The sequence below is a fragment of the Epinephelus lanceolatus genome, chromosome 24 (assembly GCF_041903045.1).
Source record: "Epinephelus lanceolatus isolate andai-2023 chromosome 24, ASM4190304v1, whole genome shotgun sequence".
Classification (NCBI taxonomy): Eukaryota; Metazoa; Chordata; class Actinopteri; order Perciformes; family Serranidae; genus Epinephelus; species Epinephelus lanceolatus.
Window position 1 is genome coordinate 3380121 of NC_135757.1, and position 20486 is coordinate 3400606.

General features: G+C 41.2%; 2 protein-coding genes across 2 annotated transcripts; both read right to left on the reverse strand.

Annotated features, from left to right (window-relative positions):
• Positions 1 to 279: 279 nt before the first annotated feature.
• On the reverse strand, positions 280 to 10348 carry LOC117249786 (uncharacterized). The gene is made up of 4 exons (XM_033615504.2): positions 10229 to 10348; positions 7028 to 7115; positions 3746 to 3787; positions 280 to 3267 (listed from the first exon to the last, which is right to left on the reverse strand). The coding sequence occupies exons 2-4, from the start codon at positions 7101 to 7103 to the stop codon at positions 3071 to 3073; spliced, it is 315 nt and encodes a 104-aa protein (XP_033471395.2). The 5' UTR covers positions 7104 to 7115; positions 10229 to 10348; the 3' UTR covers positions 280 to 3070.
• Positions 10349 to 13251: 2903 nt separating this feature from the next.
• s100b (S100 calcium binding protein, beta (neural)) lies at positions 13252 to 19857 on the reverse strand. Its single transcript, XM_033615487.2, has 3 exons — positions 19767 to 19857; positions 18440 to 18597; positions 13252 to 16277 (listed from the first exon to the last, which is right to left on the reverse strand). Exons 2-3 carry the CDS (start codon positions 18581 to 18583, stop codon positions 16131 to 16133), a joined length of 291 nt encoding a protein of 96 aa, XP_033471378.1. The 5' UTR covers positions 18584 to 18597; positions 19767 to 19857; the 3' UTR covers positions 13252 to 16130.
• Positions 19858 to 20486: the final 629 nt, after the last annotated feature.

Here is a 20486-nt window from a genome sequence, read left to right on the forward strand (position 1 = left end):
GCACAGGCTGTGTATATGACCTTTTAATTTTCACCTTATCTCCGTATGAATCTACACATCTGTTTCTTTTTACACATGAATCATGTAAAAGTGTGTTTTTTTGTATGTTTAAAATCCATTTTTTATTATTTTATTTAATCCCCCCGCCCAATTAAACCCTCTATTGACACGCACATGAAAAAAAGTCATATTTTCTACTGCATGCAGTACTTGCTTTTGACCACTAGATGGAGCTGATAATGATGAAGGAGCTAAATCACACCAAAATAAAAGTCTCCATTGTGTCAAAAGGCGTAAACTTTATTCTTATAAATCGATAGTAAATAAAAGAAAATGTTTTAATAAGTGAACAAACATTTAAATTTCTATTTCTAGCTGTAGAAAACAATTAACTATTGCAACTAAGTACTGACTTTCTTCCCATCTTCATCTCTCTTTGCTTCTAAAAACCCTTTTCACCTCTAACTTTACCATCATTTCTGTCCATTTATGGAAAGAAAAACAGACAAAAGAAACTCTGACAGTAAAAAATGCAGACAAACATCAGCATGGGTTGAATTCAGGTTGGAAAATAACCACACAAACTCTCAGCACACAGGTTTTTCCTCACAGCTGATTCATAGTTGCTGCAAATATGACAACAAGCAGGATGGAAAATCACCAGCAGCCGGTAAATGTTTACCAGCGTCTGGTAGTTTGGCCTCGCAGCCTCTTTGGCAGAAAGTTTGTTCTGCGGTGAAAAAGATTTGTCTGGTGGAAAAGTCACTTTGTGACACGTGATTCAGATTATAAACCTGATGAATAATCTGTGGAGACGTGAAGCAACAGGAAGTGCTCCCTAAATGAATGATTGTTATTCTGTAAAAATAGACTGAAGTTTTTTAAAGCTGTATATTTTTTTAAACCATCTCAGGAGGATCAATCTGAAACTCTCAGTGTTTCAGATGAGGTGATGCACTCAGGATGTCGCTGGTAGGAATGACACATTACTGTGGCAGGAACAACAAAAACAAAAAGGGCTGGTACTCATGATTCAGATCTGATGCACAGTGCAGCAGCCTCTGACTGTAAGTACCAACCCAGTCACCAGAACAAATGTTGGCATTGTACGTCTCAAACCGCAGATACGTTACATTTGCATATTATTATGTTGCAGATACACTGAAACTTAACAATGCTGTGGCTCATGGATGGATTACTGAACAGGCCCAGGGACCGAACTGTACCCACCAGGAAGAGAGTCAAAATGACAAAACAATACAAACAGACACAAAACAACAATAAAAAACGATGTAAAACAGCTGAAAAGAGACACAACATTACTACAGAAAGATGCAAAACAACTCTGTAGAGATTCACAGTGACCAAAAGGAGACAGAAAGGAGATTTAAAGTGACTACACAGCGTCACAATGATTTCAAAGACACAGAAAGCAGCTACAAATAGGTTAAAATGACTTTAAGCACATTCAGAATCATTATTAAGAGATTCAAAATGACCACAAACAGATTCAAAATGACTTCGGAGAGACAGAAAGCAACTCAAAGAGATACAAAGAGACAGAAGGCAGCTACAAAGAGACACAAAATGACTTTGGAGAGATTCAAAATGACTTTGGAGAGATTCAAAATGACCACAAAGAGATTCAAAATGACTTTGGAGAGACAGAAAGTGACTCAAAGAGATACAAAGAGACAGAAGGCAGCTACAAAGAGACATAAAGGGCCTGTTTATACGGTTCCATATATTTCTGAAAACGGAGTATTTTGCACCTGTCATTTACACGTAACCAGCGTTTTTCTCGATGAAAACGGAGATTTTCAAAAATGGCTTCCAGAATGAAAGTTTTTAAAAATATCCATTTCTATGGAGACGTGTAAACAGGATAGACAGAGATTTTGGAAAACGATGACATTTCACAACAATGGCGGATATATGCCGTGTTGTTTACGTTTTTGTTAGCACTTTTGGAACGACTTACAAGCTTACAAATGAACTACCGCTACATCGGCACACAAAGACGTCTGCTGTGCCCGATATTAGTAAGTGCATAGCGGCTAACTATGCTACATTAGATTAAAATGTTGTTTATCGTTGTTTTTATCACTAGCGCCAAGAGGAAAACAAATCACTGTGCATGCGCAGAACGTTCTTCTGTGGTGTTTGACATATGTCGTATCGCCACCTACTGGCCTGGCATGCTAACTGCAGCAAAACGCTGCCGTTTTTGAACAGAGATATCGTTTTCACAACTGATCGTGTGAACCCGGAATTTGCGTTATACGGGATAAATAAAAATCTGTTTTTATTTGTATCCGTGTAAACAAGGCCTAAATGACTTCAAAGGAAGAGAAAGCGACTCAGAGAGATACAAAGAGACAGAAGGCAGCTAGAAAGAGTTTAAAAACGGTCGTGTTTTAGCTTCATATACCCGTTTTCGGAGACACTATACCCCCTGGAAACAACCACTTTTCATGTACAGCAACAAGTTGCCACAAAACACCCACGTTTGGCAACTGAAAAGCTGCTGGACAAACAGCCAGTGGTCTCGAACAGTGGTCTGCAGCTTGGTAAGCATGTCCTGTAGGTGATACACCATCCACCGTTTCCACTTCCTGATGACAAAGCCAGATACTTGACTTTGGAACGATGACACTGTACATACGAAACTTGCAATTGTGACGTATTCATGGTTGGCAGAAACGTACAACGCCAACACTTCTTCAGGAGACTGAGCTGCATGGTTTTATGTCTAATTAGATATTTCTCCGGACACATCGTCGCATTAACAAGAGTAAATATTGACATTAGAAATAAAATCACATTGAAACATGTTGTGACTTTCATTCATCAACTGACGCCCAAACTTCATCCAGTAACGTCACTGCAATAAAATGGCCGCCAAGTGAAGAGTCACTTGTCAGTTTTGTCTTGCAGCCATTTGGTGGCAGCAACGTGCAAACTCGCGTTGTGCTTTAGGAAATCAGCTACTATTGAAAAATGATTTCGCACAAACACAAAAGCTTTTTAGTCCTCGACGACTCCAGTAACAGTTTCCTTGCTTCTGTCTTTATTTGTCCTCTTTGGTCTTCAGAGGTTCTTTGCATTGGAGCTCCGCATCAGAGCCCATGGACCGATTGTCGTCGTCGTCCACCTCGTCGTTGCCGTCCGTCTCGTTGGTGACATATGAGCCTTTTTGCCTGGACATACACCACAGCAGCACAGCTATGATGCAGATGAGGAGCAACAGCACGGAGCCGACGATCCCTGGAAGGTGGAGTATAAAGATCGAGACAGGAGAAGGATTCAAAAAACCTTTTCAAACATGTGATCACTGCTCATGGTATTCAGTTTACTGCAGGATCAAACCCGATCTTAAAAGATCTTAAAAACCTGTCGTGGTCGAATCAGGGTCATAAATGGATTTTCAATGGAGTGATCTGTCTTCGTCTCGTTTGAGGACATTGGGACTTTACTATCGTTTTGTTTGAGGACACTGGGACTTTACTATCGTCTGGTTTGAGGACATTGGGACTTTATTATCGTCTGGTTTGAGGACATTGGGACTTTATTATCGTCTGGTTTGAGGACATTGGGACTTTATTATCGTCTGGTTTGAGGACACTGGGACTTTACTATCGTCTGGTTTGAGGACATTGGGACTTTATTATCGTCTGGTTTGAGGACATTGGGACTTCACTGGACAAATTAAAGATGCACACCAAACAAAAGTTCAGGTACTCACCTCCGATTAAAGCTGCCCAATCTCCATCATCAGTGTCGGTGCCTGTAAAAGAGACAAATAATCAAACACATATTATTAGTTATATACATTCGGTGAAACTGGGCGTCTTTTCCTGCATCATAAACTCAGATCTTCAGTGCAGCCAGCACACAACTGCACTGTTACGCTCACATTATGAAGCTGGTTGGAGGACGACACATGGCAGCAGAACCATGCGTGGCATCCAGACACTCTCAGTCTATTTTAAAGCCTCGCTGTGTGTAGAGACGAGGTGACAGAGGCACTCCAGGGCTCAGCTCTGCCCACATAAGCTCCGCACTATATTTACACATCATATTGTCACAGACATATCCTGCAAACATCTGTATTTGGGTCGAACAGCTAGAAAACTGCCACTAAACCTGCTCAATGGGGCAGAAACGGACATAAAAGAGACATTTGACGAACTCTCAGAAGTGTCGTACATGTGAAATATGAGCACATTTTTCTTTTCTTGAGACACAGCTGACATCTTCAAGATATAAAACCACAAAAGATGATAACTTTTCATGATTTTTTGTTTTGAAAATGACAAAAACTTTACTTACTTTAAAAAGCTTTACCAACGTTTAATTACCAGAAATCAGAGTTTGAACTTATGGAAGCGTATTGCATTCACTTGACAAATAAAAAAAAAAATCTGTTTTATTGAGTAGATTTTTTCTGTTTTTCGTGATAATTCTTTTTCTGTCTTCGTAGTAATTTTTTTTTCTGTTTTTTGGAGTAATTTTTTTATTTTTCTGTTTTTTCATGGTAATTTTTTTTCTGTCTTTCGTGGTATTTTTTTTTTTTTTCGGAGTAATTTTTTTATTTTTCTGTTTTTTGTGGTAATTTTTTCTGTTTTTCGTGGTAATTTTTTTCTGTCTTTCGTGGTATTTGTTTTTTGTTTTTTGGAGTAATTTTTTTTTCTTCTGTTTTTTGGAGTAATTTTTTTATTTTTCTGTTTTTTGGTGTAATTATTTCTGTTTTTTGTGTTTTTTTGTTTGTTTTCCGGAGTAACTATTTTATTTTTCCGTTTTTCGGTGTAATTTTTTCTGTTTTTCGTGGTAATTTTTTTCTGTATTTCGTGGTATTTTTTTTTTTGTTTTTCGGAGTAATTTTTTTATTTTTCTGTTTTCCGTGGTAATTTTTTTCTGTCTTTCGTGGTATTTGTTTTTTGTTTTTTGGAGTAATTTTTTTTTTCTGTTTTTCATGGTAATTTTTTTCTGTATTTCGTGGGGTTTTTTTTTTTTCAGAGTAATTTTTTTATTTTTCTGTTTTTCGTGGTAATTTTTTCTGTTTTTCGTGGTAATTTTTTTCTGTCTTTCGTGGTATTTGTTTTTTGTTTTTTGGAGTAATTTTTTTTTTCTTCTGTTTTTTGGAGTAATTTTTTTATTTTTCTGTTTTTTGGTGTAATTATTTCTGTTTTTTTGTGTTTTTTTTGTTTGTTTTCCAGAGTAACTATTTTTATTTTTCTGTTTTTTGGTGTAATTATTTCTGTTTTTTGTGTTTTTTATGTTTGTTTTCCGGAGTAACTATTTTTATTTTTCTGTTTTTCGGTGTAATTTTTTCTGTTTTTCGTGGTAATTTTTTTCTGTCTTCCATGATATTTTTTGTTTTGTTTTGTTGTTGTTTTGTATTTTTCTTATTTTTCTGTTTTTCATGGTCATTTTTTTTCAGGGTAATTTTTTTATTTTTCTGTTTTTCATGGTCATTTTTTTTTCGTGGTAATTTTGTTTCTGTTTTCGGGTAATTTTTTGGAGTAAAAATTACTCAATAAAACAGATTTTTTTTTATTTGTCAAGTGAATGCAATACCTTTCCATATGAACTAACTTGCAGTCCTTCAGTAAAGTAAAAGTAGAAATACCGCAGACTCAAAATACTCAATCAAAAGTAAAAGTCCCGAATTCGAAATGTTACTTATGTAAAAATACAGACCTAGCAAAATGTACTTCAAGGGTAACGTCAGTATTTTTCAACTTGGATGCCAGGGACCAACACGGCCTGGTGCCCCGCCCCAGTAACGCCCCACTTGGACTTTTGGAGCCTTAAATTTTCTTCGAGTCCTGTTGCATTTCCTGACGCTGCTGGGCACCGTTAAACTCTAACGACAACTGGCCGTGTATCATACCAACGTTAAAGGACGGCTTTTTTCGTCTATAGCCCCTTTTACACTGCCAGATTTTCGGTGAATGTTGGGCCGTTTTGCCGGCAAGCTGCGAGCGTTTAGACACACAGAGCCGGATTGGCGAGTTGATCCAAGGTGCCCAATTTTCCACCTCGTAGGGTAGACATATTGGTGGAACCCTTTTGGTTTAAACAGACCGCCGCACGTGCGAGTCACTGGCGGTGGATAAACAGGAAACAGCTGATAGCAGGAATTAGCGAGCAGCTAGTAGCAAGAGGGAAACACAAACCTGACAGACACTGTAAAGATGAGCAACTGAGGAGACAAGGAATTGCGCGCCCTCCTTGTCCTCGCAAACAAAGAGGCCATTAACCGTCAGATGACGGGGACGGTGAAGGACAGGTAAGTTCGTTTTAAAAGAGACTGTGCACGTAACAAGTGCAAACTGACACGGCATCTAAGAAGTTTCAGTTATATTGCGTCATATCATACGTGTGTCATGGAAAAAGTATCTAGAAGTGCGTCAGATAAAAGCAGTAAAATAAAAAATGCAGTTTTTCCCTCTGAGATGAAGTAAAAAGGAGCACAAAATGAAAGCGCTAAGGTAAAGTGCTGAGGGTGTTCTCCACACACACACACATCCCCAGCTGGCCAGCGTCTCTTTGGCCCTGGCGTGGAAACAAGGGCCAGCCGGTATCAGCGTGTCAGCTCTTATCTCCGTGGCGACAGACCCTGGAGACGTCACACTCGCTCCTTCCCATGCTCCTCTCCTGACATCGGACTGATAAGACACTCCCTGCTAAACACACACGCATGCACACACACTTTGGCTGGTCCAAAACGCTCACAGTGTGTGTGTGTGTCAGCTTAACACACGCATCTATTACAGAATCATTGATCATTGATTCCAGTGTGATCAGGTTTCACACCAACTGTGATTGTGGTGGGAGAAGATCCTTTGCTTGAGTACAAGTACCGACACAGTGATGTAAAAATACTCATTCATTTAATACGTTAATTATTTTGCTGCTACTTTTACTTAACGTTAAGACTTGTGCAGAGTAATTTTACAGAGCAATATTTCCACTTTTATTTTTAGTTTATTTATTATCATATTAATGTGCATGTACTCACCGCTTGTCATCATCTTAGTGACAGCTTCGGTAGAAAGAGGGAGTGTCCCAGGGGCTGGAGTCATGTGATCGTCCATGGCGACGTCTACCTGAAGAGAAAATAATAATAAATTGGACGCATTTTGGCTATTTGTTAAATATTCCAGAAATTAAGATGTGTCATTTAAAAAAATGGTTTAATTTTACTGCATATAAAGCAGATTTATGATGATTTAGATTCTACAGAAAAAGATTGTTTTATGGCTTAAGATACTTGTTTTTTTGGCACAGTCACCACAGGAAATACCGCCAGTGTCTTGCTAAAAAAACAACCAATAAGTGGCACAACTGCCGCTGTAAATGCCACCGATGTTTCACTAAAAAACAACTGGTTTTGGTGGCACAATCGCAGCTGAAAATGCTGCCAATGTCTCCCGAAAAACAGCTGTTTTTGGTGTCACAATCACTGCTGGAAATACAGCTAGTGTCTCCCTAAAAACAACTGTTTTTGGTGGGACAGTCGCTGCTGTAAATGTAGCCGATGTCTCCCTAAAAACAGCTGTTTTTGGTGGCACAGTCGCTGCTGTAAATGCAGCCGATGTCTCCCTCAAAACAGCTGTTTTTGGTGGCACAGTCGCTGCTGTAAATGCAGCCGATGTCTCCCTCAAAACAGCTGTTTTTGGTGGCACAGTCGCTGCTGTAAATGCAGCCGATGTCTCCCTCAAAACAGCTGTTTTTGGTGGCACAGTCGCCGCTGTAAATGTAGCCGATGTCTCCCTCAAAACAACTGTTTTTGGTGGCACAGTCGCCGCTGTAAATGTAGCCGATGTCTCCCTCAAAACAACTGTTTTTGGTGGCACAGTCGCCGCTGTAAATGCAGCCGACGTCTCCCTAAAAACAACTGTTTTTGGTGGCACAGTCGCTGCTGCAAATGTAGCCGACGTCTCCCTCAAAACAACTGTTTTTGGTGGCACAGTCGCCGCTGTAAATGTAGCCGATGTCTCCCTCAAAACAACTGTTTTTGGTGGCACAGTCGCCGCTGTAAATGCAGCCGATGTCTCCCTCAAAACAACTGTTTTTGGTGGCACAGTCGCCGCTGTAAATGCAGCCGATGTCTCCCTCAAAACAACTGTTTTTGGTGGCACAGTTGCTGCTGTAAATGCAGCCGATGTCTCCCTAAAAACAACTGTTTTTGGTGGCACAGTCGCCGCTGTAAATGCAGCCGATGTCTCCCTCAAAACAGCTGTTTTTGGTGGCACAGTCGCTGCTGTAAATGCAGCCGATGTCTCCCTCAAAACAGCTGTTTTTGGTGGCACAGTCGCCGCTGTAAATGCAGCCGATGTCTCCCTCAAAACAACTGTTTTTGGTGGCACAGTTGCTGCTGTAAATGCAGCCAATGTCTCCCTAAAAACAACTGTTTTTGGTGGCACAGTCGCCGCTGTAAATGCAGCCGATGTCTCCCTCAAAACAACTGTTTTTGGTGGCACAGTTGCCGCTGTAAATGCAGCCGATGTCTCCCTAAAAACACCTGGTTTGGTGGCACAGTCGCTGCTGTAAATGCAGCCGATGTCTCCCTCAAAACAACTGTTTTTGGTGGCACAGTCGCCGCTGTAAATGCAGCCGATGTCTCCCTCAAAACAGCCGTTTTTGGTGGCACAGTCGCCACTGTAAATGTAGCCGATGTCTCCCTCAAAACAGCTGTTTTTGGTGGCACAGTCGCCGCTGTAAATGCAGCCGATGTCTCCCTCAAAACAGCTGTTTTTGGTGGCACAGTCGCCGCTGTAAATGCAGCCGATGTCTCCCTCAAAACAGCTGTTTTTGGTGGCACAGTCGCCGCTGTAAATGCAGCCGATGTCTCCCTCAAAACAACTGTTTTTGGTGGCACAGTCGCCGCTGTAAATGCAGCCGATGTCTCCCTCAAAACAACTGTTTTTGGTGGCACAGTCGCCGCTGTAAATGTAGCCGATGTCTCCCTCAAAACAACTGTTTTTGGTGGCACAGTCGCCGCTGTAAATGCAGCCGATGTCTCCCTCAAAACAACTGTTTTTGGTGGCACAGTTGCTGCTGTAAATGCAGCCGATGTCTCCCTAAAAACAACTGTTTTTGGTGGCACAGTCGCCGCTGTAAATGCAGCCGATGTCTCCCTCAAAACAACTGTTTTTGGTGGCACAGTTGCTGCTGTAAATGCAGCCAATGTCTCCCTAAAAACAACTGTTTTTGGTGGCACAGTCGCCGCTGTAAATGCAGCCGATGTCTCCCTCAAAACAACTGTTTTTGGTGGCACAGTCGCCGCTGTAAATGCAGCCGATGTCTCCCTAAAAACAACCGTTTTTGGTGGCACAGTCGCCGCTGTAAATTCTGCATAATGTCTCTCTAAAACAAAGGGTTTTGGTGTCACACTCACTACTGGAAGTACTGCTGATGTCATACGAAAAACAACTGGTTTTCATGTCCCAGTTGTCGCTGTAAATGTAGCTGATTTGTCCCTAAAACAATCACTTTAGTGGCACAATTACCTCTGAAAATACTGCCAGTGTCGCCAAAGTCGCCCTAAAATCAAGTGTTTTTGGTGGCACAATCGCTGCTGTAAACGCCCTCAGTGTCTCCCTTAAAAACAATCACTATTTGTGGCACAATTTCTGCTGGAAGTACCACTGATGTCTTACAAAAAACAATTGGTTTTGATGGCACAGTCACTGCTGTAAATAAAAAATAACTGTTGTTATCAGCTTCTAAGAATTCAAATGAACAAACAGCTCCAGACTTTTGTTTATTCAAGTTGTCTGTAAAGCAGTTGTCTCGTTGTTTACCTGCAAAACGAGTCCTTAAAAGAATTGCAGGTTTTCCCACAAACTGAGCTATGAACTTGAGGGAAAGTTGTCACCAAACTATCTCTAAACTGCAGAACTTTAAGGTCATTTTTATCTGATTTTATTCCACTCTACTCAAACTTCCAGTGCTACAAGTCTAACTATCCTCACACACCCCTCTCTGGTCTCATCAAGCTTTTATTAATTATTTAAAACTGTGTTTAGTGAGAATGCACAACTTTATGAGCTCTTTCTTAAAGCGATTATTAACTGATTACTAAACATGACAGAGCAGAAACAAATCTGCAGCTTGTTGTGCAAAACAGTCACAACGCAAAAAGTGAAATGACACAAATGCATCAAAACAAAACTTCAAACTGAAATGTTAAAGGTACGAAACCCCAAAAACTTACCAGGTCAGAGCAGAACAAGAAGAAGAAGAAGAAGAAGAAGAAGAAGAAACACAACAGAGCATATGCTGAGCAACACACACGCAGCTCAAACACACACACACCCACACACAGATGGGTGTGGTGTCAGTCCCCAGGGTCGAGATCTGTTCCCCTTCCGGCCAATCACGAGTCTGACTCCACCTCTCTGATGCTACACAGCCTGCAGTCTGAAAGTGTGCAGCTGACAACACCTCTTACATCATCCCTTCACACTCCACACACGCACACACATTATTCTGTGTGTGTTTATTCTGTGTTTAATAACCTCACCTCTAGCCTGGGAATTATTGGAGCTCTTCACTCACGTTCAGCTTGTTTGTTGCAGGTTTTTTTGGCCTGTGTTTGCCTACATTTCCCAGAATGCCTCGAAACAACCAGAGAAAAGCGTCAGAGATGTTGTTATAATCATGGCTGTTTTATGATGGCTTTCTCCCTGGCTGCGTCCCAACTCTCAGAGGATGTAGCACCGTATGGACAATTGACGGCCAAAATGAAACTCAGGAAGTCGAGCAGTGTTCTGCATGTTCACACGAGCTCAGGGTTCAGGTCCCACAGATTACAGTCCAAACAATGACCCAGATTGTGTTAATTTCTTCCATCAAAACACATAAACTCCAGAGTTTGAGAACTCACTCACTGATATTTCCCAATCACTGGTCAGATGCCTCAGTTCAATGTGTCATTACAATTTCGTCGCAGATGTTTTGGGTGTTGGAGAAAGGGCGGACACGGCTTGTTCAGTTCAGTCACTTTATTACCCCAGATGGGAAACTTGATTTGCAGTGACGTGCACAAAATACAAAACAAGACACGTCCAAACGGGGTCTAATCATTTTCTCCTTACACAACAGCCTCTGAATAAACTGCGCCTCAACGTCCACGACTTTATTCACAAAAGGACATGTTTCTCCTTCCTGCTACACGCTCAGCGGGCGATCAGACTCAGGCAGGTTTGCTTCACGGAGTAAAGCCTAGTTCACATGACACGATTTTCACTGACGTCGCAGAGGATCTTGAGAGCCACCTTGGGTCGGAGGTGAGTTGGCAGATAGTCTGCCACGACGAGTCCTCATGTGTGAACAAGCCTACGAGCAAGTCGCCCCCTCGTCTGTGACTGAGACTGGATATCTGGCATGCTAGAAAGGTTTGGCAGGGTTGCCAGGTCCGTTTACTAGCTGCGACTTTGGGCTTGTTTCTAAAGTGGAGTTGCTTATTTGGGCTTGCTCTCTAAACGTCACCTTCCTCTATATATATCCGTCGCTTCTTTTGGGCTTGTTTCCACAGCCTTGGTTGCTTGTTTCTCTCGCAAGATCTGGCAACACTGACAAGCTGGCAAGCAACAACAACAATGGCGGCGTCCACAGGATCACGGGAAGCGCGTTGTGTTTGGACCCAGGCCCTGGAGGCAGATCTGATTCAACACTGGGAAGAATATCCATGTTTTTACGATGTGTCGTCACTGCGTTATCTGCGGCTCTGTTTGGGAGAAATCTTGTGGTGTGCACACACACGTCGTAACGCAGCTTCCGAGACTCCCGCTGACAGAAACACACGTCGCCAAATATGAACACTTAAAAGATTACGATAGTCTCCGCGACGCAAAATCAGGGCGAAAATCATGTAATGTGAACTAGCCTTAAGTTGCCATAGTAACTGACTCAGGGTTACACTGAAATAAGGTCCAGGTGCCTTTAAACAATAACAGCGACCGGCCGTGTGTCATGCCGACTTGAAAGGATGGCTTCTTTCATCAGTATCTGACACCAGAAGTCACTGACCAAGCGCTGGTTTTAGAGTGAGACTGAGCTGGTTTTACACGACCAGTTTAATGCTAAATACATGAGGCAGTTAAGGTCATATATTAAAATACACCAAAGTTCTAACACAAGCTTTCAAATAATGTAGAGACATTCTGTGTGTTATTTCATGTTGTCTTGTTGAGTATAATCTGCAGGCAGGAGAAATGTAAACCCTCTGCAGGTAGAGCACTGGACCAGGTGACTGCAATCATGGAGTTAATTAGGTCAGTGGGGAGAGCCTCACTCAGCACTCACACCTGAAGGCTGTGTGCTTAATTAAGCTGCACGCCAAGCAAAAGACAAGACTCCACAAAGGTCCACTGTGTGGTTCTTGAATGGTTCTTGGTTCTCTGTGTGGACACAAAGCTCATTAATCAGTTTTGTGTCACAGCACTGCGATGACAATCATGTTTTTAGAGACAAACAGAAACTTCGAAGGTTCTCTGGATCTATGTGAGATCATTTAGCACTGATCTCATCAGAAGTGGACTGAATACTGCAGGAAAATGCCTCTGCTCCCCACAACAAAAGAATTAACGAGGAGAGAGGAGAGATTGGTGTGACGAAATCCAAATGTCAGAACTCATCTGTTCCTGCAGATAACAAGGTATAAATCACATGTAAAGCTTTTTTTGTGACGGAACACAAATGTATTAATACACAGACTACACATGTTCAGTGACTATCTGTGTTAGACGCCAATGAAATAGCCGTCCTTTCACATTGGTGTGATGCGCAGCTGGTTGCCAGTGGTGCCAGGGGGAGGAAAAGGAGTTAAAGGAGAGGAGTTAAGGAGGGGAAAATGCAACTAGGGGATGCAGGGGTGGTGAATGGATCCAACAGCCACGGACTTTCACCCGGGAGGCCAGTGTTCGCTTCCTGTAAGATGTTTTTTTAAACCTAACCACGTGCTTTTGTTGTGAAACCCCTCCCCCATTCATTTGCGGTGTTGTACCGACGTAGTGTTTTTATTTTGAAAGAGACTGTATGCAAACTGTACATTTCCTGTGAAAACAGAAGTGTATTTTGAAAACAGACAATGCATGTAACAGGCTGAAGTTGACACGGCGTCCCAGAACGTCAACAGCCAACACACCCAGGGTACCTTGGACGTCATATGTGGACGTGGAAAGTTCCCACTTCCTCCTTTTCTGTCCCACAAAAAAACTCTCTCAAACTCCAGAGTCACACATGGATAATTTATTTCATTTCATATCACCGACATCCAAACAAACCAGTGCTCAACATTTCAAAATACACATCATTGATAACAAACTCTGCTCCAACTGTTTTGATAAAGATTTCATTCCTATCATCATAAGTTTTCTTTGCATGACGAGAAGAGTGTGAAACAAGATTTTTTTTTTTTTTACTCTAGCAGGTTGAATTGTTTGGCTACAGACAACAGCGGCGACTAAATCTCAACATTTTAGGATTATTTCTGCAGCCGGCTAAACATCTGCAACATATTATGACTCAAATAACCGTTGATTACTTGTCTACCAGCTACCTAAATATGAAGTATCTCAAAAAACAAAAAAAAACCTTCTAAACAATGTTTTTACCAAACTGGAAGCTAGCGTAAAAAACAAAAACCCTCAGACGGCATTTTCAACATTTTACTAACCAATTAAACCTTGAAGACTAAGTTGCAAGTCATTTTCAATATTTGATAGTCAACTAGATTTTTAAGATTTTGTCTAAATTGTTGTTTCCAAAGTGGCTTCTAGCTGAACTGAAACTCACAAGCCACTTTGAAACTTTTGCTAGCCAACGACCAACCTGCAAGTCGCCTTCAATATTTGATAGTCAATAAGGTTTTGCAAACACACAGGTGCTTCTAAAGCCCTATTCACAGGAGACCAGTATTACCAGGGGACTGATCGAGGCCTAGTCCACATGTACACCGGTTTTTGGAAAACAAACTAAAAAAAAATACCCTGTCCACACGAAAACACAATCAAAGGGCTGTCAAGAGCGTGCCAAACCAACAAGTGGAGATATAACCCGAACCCAGGAGCCAGGCGAAGAATATATGACGTCAGAAAGATGTTGGACAGACGTCAAATTTTGGTTGGAATCAATATTTCAAATGTTTAACGACGTCAGGATTTCACATTGTGTGGACGTTAACATTACAACATTTTGCAGACGTTGGGTTTTGTTCCACATACCTCACAATAAAATGCGATTATTCTATGTTAAGATGATGCTGGCATGGAAGACGTTGGATTTTGGTCACTTAACAATGCAGCTGTAAACAACAAAATACCAACGGAGTCTGTCGCCAGTATTCTACGTCAAATTGACGTGCACGCTAATATCGGTGTGTCATCGGCATAGGCGGATATTAGCTTTAAATGAGCTGTCAGAATCGGCCAACGTGCTTTTTCCTTAATTCGCCTCATGAATGACTATTACATACATACATATTATATTTCATGTCTCCATCTGATGGTGGGCCGTCACGTTAAGAGCATGCATGTATAATATGATGTTAATTCCACTACAGAGGAGAATCGATGATCTCTAAAATTAGGTGGGGACAATATATCGATAGCAGTTATTGGACAAATGAGTTGTTACACATCGGCATATCCGATATCGGCAAAAAATCTAATATCATGCATCCCTAGTTGTAAGTTTATTAAGAATAAGAGTGTGCACGTAAAGAGCAGAAACTGTACATTTCCTGTGACAACAGAAGTCTATTTTGAATCAAAACAGACGCAAAAGGTTACCTAGCGTATCGTGTTTTGACTTGTACGAACAAAGCAGAGGTATTTGACGAGTTGGTGTAAGAACGTACTGAAATATTAACGTCTAACGACAATGGTGGGCAGCTGGGCTGAAAACAGAGTTTCTAAACAACTTCATCCAGAGATCAGTTTTCAGTGACCTAAAGAGCAGTTTGCATAAGAAAAGGCTACATTTTCAAATATAGCCACGTTCGTGTGGACAAGGCCTTCGATCAGCTCCCCAGTGTCTGTTTCAAGTGCCACAATCACGCGGGATGAATCTGTATTCTGCTCAAATTTACTGAAATTATCAAACAAATATGATGTCGAGCCTTTGTGTAACATCCGCTTCCCAACGTCAAGAACAATGGCTGCTAAAAATGTGAAAACAGGCATTGGACACGTGCTGCTTAGGGTGGGTCTCAATGCTGTGAGCCTCCTGAATTTGTTCCAAAAATGCCGCCAAAGCCTCCAAATTTCTCGACTAGGAAGGATGCAGAAAAAGAGTCGCAGAGACAGAAAGCCAAACAAACAAAACCAGCCCCAAATCAGGAACTAATATTCTCACATGACGTCTGTGTTTGGTGGAACATGATAGGTAATTTGGGGGTAGAGTTGTTACTTGACAAGTTACAGACATGGCAGTTCCACATGGGTTTAAGATCCCCAGGTTATACTGACCTCGTGATAATAGTGTTTTATCGATTTACTGGCCTCCTAAAATGCTATGTGTGAAATCTCAAAAGAATGATTGGAGGCTGCTTGACTAAGTGTGGACAAACTTACTGGTCCTTTTTACAACTTTACTGGCCCTTTCACCAGAGGAAACTTGAATTATTGATCATATTTTGGCAGATCTTGGTAGCCAAAGCTGGTAGCCAAAATCTAGATAACTCTTCTAAATTGTTTTAAACAGTTTGATATTTAGAAAGAGACTGGGAATTACTCTAAAGTGGCGATCAAAAAGTACCAATTTCTGCAGCCAACTAGCATCTGATGTGCAGAAGAAACTACTTTTAGAAATCGGTGTCTAGTTTTGGAACAAACTTCAGAGCCACACTAAAATCCCAAAGCCTTTTTGAAGCCTTTACAAGCCATCTAGGTATTTAGACTCAAATAGAAAAAGAACAAGGTTGATTTTAGCTACTAGACTGGACTGTCTGCCAGCCACCAGCCAATAATGTTTTGGCTGCTGGCTGGAGTTGCGTTCCCAGCCTGCGCTGCGCCGACTGCACCCACAGGTTGTGCGTTGCTAGGCTTCTTCTCCTTCTTTATAATTTACTGTAGCTCCCCCTCTTTTGTCTCCCTGCTCGCCCTCCTCCTCCTTCACTCGTCCTCGTGCTCGAAGAACTCATGGCAACAGACGGTAACCATGGAGATGAATGTCATGAACTCCTGGAAGTCGCATTCGGCGTCGCCGTCGGCGTCCAGGCTCTCCATCAGGCTGTCGAGTGTAGCCTGGTCTTTCACATGCTGCAGGGAGGGGACAAACGGAGAGTTCGCACCAGGTCATTGAAACGACTCAGGACAACACACTGAATGTTTTTGGATGAAAACATAATACTCAGTTCGTTGAGTTCAGCAGCTCTGAGGTACATTCAAACATTGACTCAGTGGTGGACAAATAGTAAGAAAAACTTTGATTACTAGGCTACCATTAATTCAGAAGTGGGAGAAGAGATATTACAACCTTTTACTTAGCAGAAGTAGCAATACCATGGTGTAGACGTACTCAAGTACAAGTCAAAGTCCTGAAAGTAGAAGTATCAAGGTGGAAAAGTACTTAAGTACCTGTCAAGGTCCTGAAAGTAGCAATACTATGTTGTAGAAGTACTCAAGTACAAGTCAAAGTCCTGAAGTAGCTATATCACGGCGTAGAAGTACTCAAGTACAAGTCAAAGTCCTTGAAGTAGCTATACCTAGGTGCAAAAGTACTTAAGTAAAGGTCAATGTCCTGAAGGTCACAATGCCACATTGAAGAAGTACTCAAGTACAAGTCAAAGTCCTGAAGTAGCTATATCACGGTGTAGAAGTACTCAAGTACAAGTCAAAGTCCTTGAAGTAGCTATACCTAGGTGCAAAAGTACTTAAGTAAAGGTCAATGTCCTGAAGGTCACAATGCTACATTGAAGAAGTACTCAAGTACCTGTCAAGGTCCTGAAAGTAGCAATACTATGTTATAGAAGTACTCAAGTACAAGTCAAAGTCCTTGAAGTAGCTATACCAAGGTGCAAAAGTACTTAAGTACAGGTCAATGTCCTGAAGGTCACAATATTACGTTGAAGAAGTACTTAAGTACCTGTCAAGGTCTTGAAAGTAGCAATACTATGTTGTAGAAGTACTCAACTACAAGTCAAAGTCCTGAAAGAAGAAGTATCAAGGTGTAGAAGTACTTAAGTAAAGGTCAATGTCCTGAAGGTCACAATATTACATTGAAGAAGTACTCAAGTACAAGTCAAAGTCCTGAAAGTAGAAGTATCAAGGTGTAGAAGAACTAAATGCAAGTCAGGGTCCTAGAAATAGCAATACCAAGGCGTAGCATAATTTATTTTCAAGTAGAAGTCCTACAAAGAGCTTTACAAAGGAAGTAGAAGTAGAGGAAGTACTCACAAATAAGTAAAAGTCCCAAAAGTACCAATACTACATGTAGAAGTACTTAAGTACAAGTCAAAGTCCCAGAAACAGCATCATCAAGGTGTAGAAGTACTTAAGTAGAAGTTGAAATCCTGAAAGTAGCAAGTCCATGTAATGGAAGTACTAAAGCACAAGTAAAAATACCACTGTGTAGAAGTACTCAAGTACAAGTAAAAGTCCTGAAAGTCATACCAAGATGTAGAAGTACTCAAGTACAAGTTAAAGTCTTGAAATTAGCAATACCACGGAGTAGATGTATTCAACTATCTGTCAAGGCCCTGAAAATAGCAATAATATGTTGTGGAAGTACTTAAGTACAAGTCATAGTCCTGAAAGTAGCAATACCACAGTTTAGAAGTACTGAAGTACAAGTTAAAGTCCCAGAAGTAGCAATGCAAAGGTGTAAAAGTACTTCAATACAGGTCAAAATCCTGAAAGAGCAATACTAAGGGGTAGAAGTACTGAAAACAAGTAAAAGTTCTCGAAGTAGCAATACAAAGTAGAAGTACAAGTCAAGTTCCTGAAAGTAGCAGAACCACTTTCTAGAAGTACTTAAGTGCAAGTCAAAGCCCTGAAAGTACCTTGTTGCAGAAGTACTCAAGTACAAGTTAATGTCTTAAAAGTAGCAATAAAACGTGTAAAGGGAACTTTAATGCAAGTAAAAGTCCTGAAAGTAGCAATACCACATTGAAGAAGTACTCAAGTACAAGTTAATGTCTTAAAAGTAGCAATAAAACGTGTAAAGGGAACTTTAATGCAAGTAAGAGTCCTGAAAGTAGCAATACCACATTGAAGAAGTACTCAAGTACAAGTTTAAGTCCTAGAAGTAGCAATGCCAAGGTGTGGATTTACCTAAGTAGAAGCAGTAGTAGTAAGAGTATAAGTATTTATGATACTTTAATTCTATACTTAAATTTTACTCCACTACATTTTGGAGGAAAATATTGTACTTTTTACTGCACAACATTTAAACTCCTCCAGATCTCAGTTTTGTTTCTCACCCCCATCAGATCCGGCAGCTCGTCGTTGAGCAGATCCTTCAGCTCGCTCTTCTTCAGTTTGTGTTTGTCTCCTTCTCTTTCCGAGTACTTCTGGAACACGGCGATGATGGTCGCCATCGAGGTCTCCAGGTCGGTCATTGTCATCTGTCTTCTTTCACCTTTTCAGAGAGAATACACGAACACATGAGAAACAGAAGAGTTCAGGTTTCTGGTTTTACTCACTTCAGTTAGGGATGTAGAAAGAGTTAGATGACAGATTGTGGCCAGATGTGATCCCTGAATATCTTGGGGTGACACACCAAAATCAAAAGTACTGAATTTCAGGAGTTCAGTTATGCTGTTGAGGTTTAACGGCGGGTTAAAACTGGCAATATGGACAGTTCAGGAATCACATACTTTATCTTGAGGTGTGCGATCAAGGGATTTGTTTGAAAATGGCCAGTTGTTCCCTCACCAAAATTTAGCCTACCTTTAGCGCATTATTTAGCCCGTTCCCTACAATATATACTTGTATTTTTGGGGGATTTTGCCTTTATTTGACAGGACAGTACTTAGCTGTAGGTATGTAGCTACAAAAAAAATCATTATTTTGAGTATTTTCAGTGCTTTACCTTGATTTCAGACAGCGATTTCCAGCTGCTCTCCAATTGCTGTCTTCAATGCCAGACTCCATTGAGAAAAACAGCGATTTAACGTTGCTGAACACAGGAGCTGCTGGTCTACTGCTGCCTCGATTAGTCGCTTAATTTGAGTTATTTCGTGACGTCTGTGTTTGAAAGAGTTAGTTCGGATTCACCGGAGTCACACAATAACACCAACTAATTAACTCATCAAAGCAGCGGTACACAAACAGCTCTTGTGTTCAGCAAGCTAAAATTAATGTTTTTGTCAATGGACTTTGGTGGCTTTCACAAGAGCATCGTCGGGAAACCGCTAATGGCTTCTCCATCAGAATCAACTGTCAGGTGGAGAGTTACAGCAGTGAAAATACTCTCAATACAGAGTACGCTTAAACTGATATTGATTTTTTTAGGTGGCTGAAATACGTTTTTTTTGCTGGCCCCCATCCACAGCAGTACATTGCTTAGCTTCTGTGTCAAACTCCAGCCTGCTTCTCCAAACTGGGGGCGTGCCGACTGACATCTACTGTATGTTATACACTAACTATCCATAAGTACCTCATACAACCCCACTTAAAAAAATCTGGACTATCCCTTTAAACTTACTGATAAAAAATATGTATTTAAATTAATAATCAGAATGTTGGTAATGACAAACGGGTCTTTTCTGTGTTTAAATGAAGTAAAGAAAAGAGTGATGACCTTACCTCGCTGTGAGTTCAAGCTGAAGTTGTGTTTGTTGGAGTCCAGTGGGTGGAGGCTGAGGATGAACAGCAGACTTTATACTGCAGCAGTGTGGTGGGTGGTGGTGTGGAGGGTGCAGCGCTGAGGTCATTCAAAACTGCTGACCAATCCGGGCTGTCCACCTCCCCTCACTCCACTGCAGCCCTGCGCTAACCAGCACTGATGGGCTGACTCTTAATGTCAGTCTGTTCGTGTGAGAAGTTGTTTCAGAGAGTGGAGGAATAAGACGCTTCTCATCACCCCGACCACAGTGTCGACATTATTGGGTTTGATATCGGGAATTAAAAAAGAGGTCATCGTCTCTCCAAACAGTCAGGAGCGACTAAAACTATTGGTGATGATGTTAAATTAACAAATGAACACTATTGTTTTAATGCATCTCATTTAGGGGAGACCGGGGCCGGTTGGCACACAGCTATTTTCTCTTAAACAACAATCTAACACAACACATTCTCACTCTGACCTCGTATCGACGTTTGGTCGTGGACTTTCCAAGTCCACATACGATGTCTAAGGTACCCTGGGTGTGTTGGTTATTGATGTCCTGAGACGCCGTGTCAACTTCAGCCTGTTACATGCATTGTCTGTTTTCAAAATACACGCCGTTTCCTCCCGTTAGTTAAAAAATGTGGATATTTTTAATGACCCATCGCTGTTTTTCCGGAAGCTTTTTCGACACCTAA